This window comes from Apium graveolens, chromosome 11, assembly GCF_009905375.1.
Source record: "Apium graveolens cultivar Ventura chromosome 11, ASM990537v1, whole genome shotgun sequence".
Classification (NCBI taxonomy): Eukaryota; Viridiplantae; Streptophyta; class Magnoliopsida; order Apiales; family Apiaceae; genus Apium; species Apium graveolens.
Genome location: NC_133657.1, coordinates 76,241,715 through 76,249,458, shown reverse-complemented (window position 1 = coordinate 76,249,458; position 7,744 = coordinate 76,241,715). Strand labels below are relative to the sequence as shown.

Below are 7,744 nucleotides of genomic sequence, written 5' to 3'. Positions count from 1 at the left end.
GTACACAAGCTGAGTCACATCCATCTACGGAACCTACAGTCAGTGTCACTGGACATGATCTTCTCAACCGGATGTCTAAGATGTCTGAGGTAAGTAGTACTTCGCAAACAAATATTCATACCGATGTTTCTGTTATCAATGATACTGGTAATACTAATGATGTTGGTAATCCTGAGTTTTTTAATAACCACGAAGAAACAATTGAACCAACCATGTGGTTACCAAAGGAACAAATTCCATTGGAAACTGAGGAAGCAACAGGAAGGTATGTCCTACCACCAAGAATCAACAGGGGTGTACCACCAAAGAGATATTCCCCTGAGAAAGAAAGTCGCCACTCTAGATACCCCATGGCAAACATTGCAAGTGGAAACTTGTCGGAAGAAGGAAAAAGTTTTAGGTCTGCTATTCTTTCTGAAGAAACCCCAACATCTATTAAGGAAGCATTGGAATCAAAGATTTGGAAAGAAGCAATGAAATCGGAGATGGATGCTCTAAAGAAAAATGAAACATGGGAAAAATGTGTCCTACCTCCAGGAAAAAAAACTGTGGGATGTCGCTGGGTGTTCAATACTAAGTATAAGCCGGATGGAACGATTGAACGGTATAAAGCCCGATTGGTGGCTAAGGGGTATACTCAGACTTACGGGATTGATTATTCTGAAACCTTCTCTCCTGTTGCCAAAATAGACACAATTAGAGTTCTTTTCTCAATAGCAGCAAATGAAAGTTGGCCTCTCCATCAACTTGACGTAAAAAATGCCTTCTTGCATGGAGAGCTTCTAGAAGAGGTGTATATGGAAGCTCCTCCTGGATTTGAAGATGACTTTAAAGATGGTGAAGTTTGTCGTCTTAAGAAGTCTATCTATGGGTTGAAACAATCCCCTGGAGCGTGGTTTGGGAGGTTTACTATGGCAATGAAGAAATATGGCTTCAAACAAAGTAATTCTGATCATACCTTGTTCCTTAAACGACGAGGTAAGCTAGTAACATGTCTTAGTATTTATGTTGATGACATGATTATTACGGGAAATGACGAAGAGGAGATGAAGAAATTAAAAGAAAATTTATTCGCCGAATTTGAGATGAAAGACTTGGGCAGACTTAAGTACTTCTTAGGTATCGAAGTTCTTAGGTCGAAACAAGGAATTTTCATTTGCCAAAAAAGGTACATTCTTGACTTGCTGGCAGAAATAGGAATGATCGACTGTAAACCTGTGGATACCCCGATGGCAGCAAATCTAAAACTTTATATGGAAGAAGGAGCAGTGCTAGCAGATAAAGAGAGATACCAACGGTTAGTGGGAAAGCTAATATACCTTTCTCACACCCGGCCTGACATTGCATACGCTGTAGGGGTGGTCAGTAAATTCATGCATAAACCACAAGCTTCCCACATGGAGGCAGTCTGGAGGATTATTAAATATCTTAAGGGAACAGTTGGTCATGGTGTTTTGTTTAAATCACATGGGCATCTGAAGGTTCAGGCATACACGGATGCAGATTGGGCAGGAGACAAAGGAGATCGAAGGTCAACCTCTGGTTACTTTACACTGGTTGGAGGGAATCTTGTCACATGGAGGAGTAAAAAACAAAAGGTTGTTGCTCTATCCAGTGCTGAGGCGGAGTTCAGAGGGGTCGCACGAGGTCTAGCTGAGGTACTTTGGATACGAAAGCTCTTAACTGAGATTGGTTTTTCACAAAATAAAGCCACTAAAATTATGTGTGACAATAAAGCGGCTATACAAATCTCTGAAAACCCAGTGCAACATGACAGGACTAAACATGTGGAAGTTGACAGACATTTCATTAAGGAAAAGCTGGAGGCAAAGATCATAGAACTGCCTTTTGTCCAATCTGAAGATCAGTTAGCTGATATTTTAACAAAAGCCACAAGCGGAAGAATCTTTGCAAACAGTTTGAACAAGTTGAATATTGGTGATCCCACCATCCAACTTGAGGGGGAGTGTTAGAAAAGGAAACAAATATTTTAGAGCTAATTGTGGTTCAATTAGCGTCATCTCCTTATTTATCAAGGGACAGCCTCACTTTTAGCATATAATCTCTCAAGTCCAGCTATTAGAATAATTGTCTTTCCTTTTCATAATTCTGTGTATAGCCTATAAAGAAAAGGTTTGTGATCTCTGAAAATTATGCAGAAGTATATAAATTAAATAAAAAACTTTTTCTCTCTGGTTATCTTTTTATCAATATCATCTTGAACAATTTCTCTTAAGATCGAGCTTCAACAATGGAGAGTATGAGCTTGTACCTCTATTTGCTTGTAGTGTTGTTTACCATTGCAGCTCTTTATCTGTACACCCAACTATCGAATTACAATCTTCCACCAACTCCATTCCCTGCATTACCAATATTTGGCCACCTTTACCTTCTTAAAAAGCCTCTGCACAAGACTCTTTCTGGTCTATCCAAGAAGTATGGTCCTGTTTTCTACTTCCTTTATGGCTCTCGTCGAGTTCTCTTTGTGTCCTCTGCTGCTGCAGCAGAAGAATGTTTAACGAAAAACGATATCATATTTGCCAACCGTCCTAATCTTATATTTGGGAAATACATAGGAAACGACTTCACTAGCATTGTCTGGTCAGGTTATGGGGACCACTGGAGAAATCTCCGTAAACTCTGCTCACTGGAGATTTTAGCGCCTCATCGGTTGCAGAAACTGTCTTCTATTCGAATAGAGGAAGTTAAGTCTATGGTGAAACACTTGTATAAATTTTCTGGTGGTGAAATGCAGGTTGTTGAGACAAAGCCTTTTTTATTCGAGATGATGTTTAACGTGCTGACGAGGATGATTGCAGGGAAGAGATATTATGGAGAGGAGTCAAAGAATTCAGAGGAGGCAAAGCGATTTCAGGATATAATCAAGGAGACATCGAGGTTAGCAAGTGCTTTCGATATGGGTGACTATGTGCCTATCTTAAGGTGGTTCTGGTTTAAGGATCTGGAGAAGCAGTTTGTTAAATTAAGTAAGAGGAGGTATGATTTTGTGCAAGATTGGATTGATCAATTTCGTGGATCTGGTAATGAAGCGGAGAATAAAAACTTGATTCAGATTCTGCTGGATCTACATGAGGCTGAACCTGATTACTATTCAGATGATTATATTGTAAGCCTGATGCAGGTAAATTTTGATTTATTGCTATAAGGTATTCATATACATTGGTGTCAATCTTCAACACAATTAATTATCTTCAATGTGATCCGAAACCGAAATGACTTATTCTATAAAACTAAATGATAAATTTTTTGAGAACCTGACTATGTTCATCTTTGTTCTGATGTAGTTTGCTGTGTATCTTACTAATTGTTGCCAAATCATATCTGTAAAAATCTCGATGTGCTCTATGATGATTCTATTCCTGTGTACAATTATGCAGGCACTACTATAGGCAGGAGTTAGTGTTTCAGTTGATACAATGGAATGGACAATGTCACTTTTGCTTAACAACCAAGAAGTGTTACATAAAGCTCAAAACGAAATTGACAGCGTGGTGGGGAAAGATGGTCTTATTAGCGAAACACATTTGCCAGAGCTTCCTTATTTGCGTTGCATCCTCATCGAGACAATGAGAATGTATCCAGTAGCGCGATATCTCGTACCCCACGAGTCATCCGAGGATTGTACAATTCCTGGATTTCGCGTTCCCCGTGGAACAATGCTACCACTTGACCTGAAGGCCATACAAAATGACCCGAAAATCTGGGAAGACCCTGAGATGTTTAGGCCTGAGAGGTTCCTGGAGGGAAATGGGGGGCATGGATGGTTGCCATTTGGTTCAGGGAGAAGGAAGTGTCCCGGAGAAGGATTGGCTATGCGGGTAATTGTATTGGCATTGGGAGCATTGATTCAGTGTTTTGAATGGGACCGTATCGGTAAAGAGATGGTTGATATGACTGAAGGCCAAGGCCTTTTTGGTCCCAAGGTTGTGCCCTTGAGGGCAATGTGCAGGGCTCGACCAAGCATGGTTAGCCTTTTATCTGAAATCTGAGAAGATTTGCGGATCAAATCGATTCCGTCTAGCCTGATCATCTGCTCTTAAATAAAACTCATCAGATATGTATCTTTTCGAAAAGTTCACTTAGTTACTCAATGTTTGATATTATGAAATTTTCATTTTGAAAAAGAACAATTCTAAATAATTCGAGTTTCGATATTATTAGACTCTTGAACATAATTCACAGACAATAAGTTCTGTAGAACTAATGTTACTAATGTTACTTGTTCATCTTGTTATTGAGAAAAGAAGTACAAAAATTGATGAAAAATTACAAAAGTCATATACAAGTAGAAAATGGGGAAAAATAAAGATACCACCTCAAAAAAATATAATAGATAAATACAAAAGTCATAAATAATATATTATAAAATATAATACTTGTATCTAGGCAGTTTATATAGATTTTAGTTAGACAGTTTTTAATATTTTGGATTTAGTTATAGTCATAGATGTTACATAGATAAACTGATGAAGTTATAAATTTACAGATACTATAGATAGATCATTACTTAGGGGTGCATTCAATTGGAATTTTGAAAGATTTTTATGGATTTTAAAAATTATGGGGTATTCAATTTGAATTTTAAATAATCATTTAAAATCTGAAGGTATTCAACAAGGATTGAAAAAAGTTTTTTAAAATCTGAGTGTATTCAATTTAGATTTTAAAAAGTCAATCAAAATTTGGTGGTATTCAATTTGGATTTTAAAAAATCCATCAAAATCTGATGGTATTCAAAAGTCCATGGATTTTCTTTTATTTAAAAAAGTAAAGTTGTGGATTTTGATGGATTTGCTAGTACATTTTTAATATCTCGAAATCTCTTTAAAATACATGAGATTTTGATGGATTTCTAAAAAACTCCACAAAATCTGCAAGACTCTACAAGATTTTGGATCAACTCCATCAAAATCCACGAAGAATTGAAATCAACGAAAATCTTTTAAAATCCGTAGATTATTAACAATCTTTTAAAATCTGAAATGAATACACCCCGTTAAATGTTCAACAAAATTGGTTAACAGTTGTGGCCTGTCCTATAAGTTATATCATCTCAAACCATTTCTCCTGAAATCAAACAAATACTCAACAATGGACAGTGTGATCTTGTTCTTTTATTTGCCTACATTGTTGTTTATCATATCAGCTCTTTATCTATACTCTCAACAATCTAAAAATCTTCCACCAACTCCTTTTCCTGCCTTGCCATTATTTGGCCACCTTTACCTCCTCAAAAGGCCTGTTCACGAAACTCTTTCGAGTCTTTCCAAGAAGTATGGTCCTGTATTCTCCCTTCTATATGGCTCTCGTCGAGTTCTCGTCGTATCCTCCTCTGCAGCAGCAGAAGAGTGTTTAATGAAAAACGATATTGCATTTGCCAACCGTCCTAAACTTCTATTTGGAAAATATTTAGGGAACAATTTTACTAGCGTTGTTTGGTCAGATTATGGTGATTACTGGAGAAATCTCCGTAAAATCTGCACGTTGGAGATTTTATCAGCTCATCAGCTGCAGAAGCTGTCATATATTCGAACAGAGGAGGTTAAGTCTATGGTGAAACACCTGTTTAAATTTTCTGGTGGTGAAAATAAAATGCAGGTGGTGGAGATGAAGCCTTTTTTCTTCGAGCTGATGTTTAACATGCTGACAAGGATGATCGCTGGTAAGAGATATTATGGAGAGGAGTCGAAGGAGTCCGAGGAGAGGAAGAAATTTCAAGAGATAATAAGGGAGACAGCAAGGTTGGGAAGTCTTGATGATTTAAGGGATTATGTGCCTGTTTTGAGGTGGTTTTGGTCTAAGGATACGGAGAATCAGCTTGCTGAATTGAGTAAGAAGAGAGACGAGTTTATGCAAAACTTGATTGATGAGTTTCGAGGCTCTGGTAATTATAAAGGGGAGAATAAAACTATGATTCAGATTTTGTTGGATTCCGGTGAAAGCAAACCTGATTACTACACAGATGATGTTATCAAAAGCCTGATGCAGGTAAATTTTAACCTTTTAACCTATAAGCTTTAGGTTCCGACTTGCACAATAACGTTGATAACACGATTAAATTCTCTTCAGTCTGACCCAAACCCTAAATGATGTGTTTATTAAATTGTCCAGTTAAGTTAAAGTACTCATTGATTCACATTCTTGCAATTTTTGAACAATTGACGTGTTTACCAACAAGAACTTGATCCAAAACCCGAAATTGTAGACACATATGTGTGTGCACAGTGAGAAACAATACTTGTTCTTTTTGTCAATGTTCTGATGTAGTTTGTTGTATTTTAGTAGATGTAGTTTACTGCATATGTCACTCATTGTTGTCAGATTGACTTTGAGGCCTGGTTTATCGATACCATATATAGTTGCGTTAACTCATTGATCTTTTCCATTGGTCTCTTCTGAATTTTGCTAATTAGAGTTTATGCTCAGAGTCCTCTTTGATAAATTATAAACTTGTGTACGATATGTAGTCACTCTTACAGGCAGGAGCTGCTACTTCAGTTGATACTCTGGAATGGGCAATGTCACTTTTGCTGAACAACCAAGAACCATTACATAAAGCTCAAAATGAAATTGACAATGTTGTGGGAAAAGATGGCCTGATTAACGAGTCACATTTGGGGGAGCTTCCTTATCTACGTTACATCATCAACGAGACGCTGAGAATGTTCCCAGTTGTACGATATCTTTTACCCCATGAGTCATCTGAGGAATGTACAGTAGGTGGATTTCGTGTCCCCATTGGTACAATGCTGCTGGTTGACGCGAAGGGCGTACAAAATGACCCGAAAATCTGGGAAGACCCTGAGATGTTTAGGCCTGAGAGATTCCAGGAGGAAAATGTGAGGCTCGGATGGCTACCATTTGGCTCAGGGAGAAGGAAGTGCCCTGGAGAAGGATTAGCTATGCGTGTAGTTGTACTGGCATTAGGAGCAATGATTCAGTGTTTTGATTGGGACCGTATCGATAAAGAGATGGTTGATATGACTGAAGGCCCTGGCCTTTTTTCCACCAAGGTTGTGCCCTTGAGGGCAAAGTGTGGAGTTCGACCTAGCATGGTCAGCCTTTTATCTGAAATCCGAGGAGATTTGCAGTAGATCATCATGTCGATCTAGACTAACCTGATCATCTACTCTTAAATAATATTCTGGAAATTAAAGACTTGTATCTTTATTTTTAGGCCATAAAACAGCTAAAATGTCATTATTAGCTGGATTATATAATAGGGTTTTTTTTTACAAATATCACTTATATGCTTACAAATAAGTATATATGAGTATCGGTTCTCATAAATTTTCGGGATGAGCGATGAGCGAGGATCCAATGATAGAAACTCTTAACCATCTGAGCTATTCAACCGTACTTGGATCTATCCAACCGTGCTCAAGAACTAATAGAATCTGCTTTCGTTTTAGTCCATTTCAAGAACTAATAGGGATTTATCCAAATATAGGGAACTGGAATTAAAATTGGAAAAATATTACTACCTTAACAAAATTTAAAGAGATTAATGTATCTCAGTTTACCTCTTCTAGTTCTGCAAAAAAGAAGAAGTTTACCTCTTGTAGACATTTAATGAGTTTAAAAAAAATCTCAAATTAATACATAAGGCTATTATAGTAATTACATAATATTATATACATTTACAAAAATTTCAATATTATTTTATACTAAGATACACTTGTATGAGTTTTCAAAAAAAAAAGATACACTTGTATCACATGAA

The 7,744-nt window shown here is 37.2% G+C and overlaps 1 protein-coding gene and 1 pseudogene across 1 annotated transcript; both read left to right on the top strand.

Annotated features, from left to right (window-relative positions):
- Positions 1-1,190: 1,190 nt before the first annotated feature.
- On the top strand, positions 1,191-4,305 carry LOC141697876 (cytochrome P450 81Q32-like; annotated as a pseudogene).
- Positions 4,306-5,112: 807 nt separating this feature from the next.
- Positions 5,113-7,115, top strand: LOC141695608 (cytochrome P450 81Q32-like). The gene is made up of 2 exons (XM_074499843.1): positions 5,113-6,009; positions 6,489-7,115. The coding sequence occupies exons 1-2, from the start codon at positions 5,113-5,115 to the stop codon at positions 7,113-7,115; spliced, it is 1,524 nt and encodes a 507-aa protein (XP_074355944.1).
- Positions 7,116-7,744: the final 629 nt, after the last annotated feature.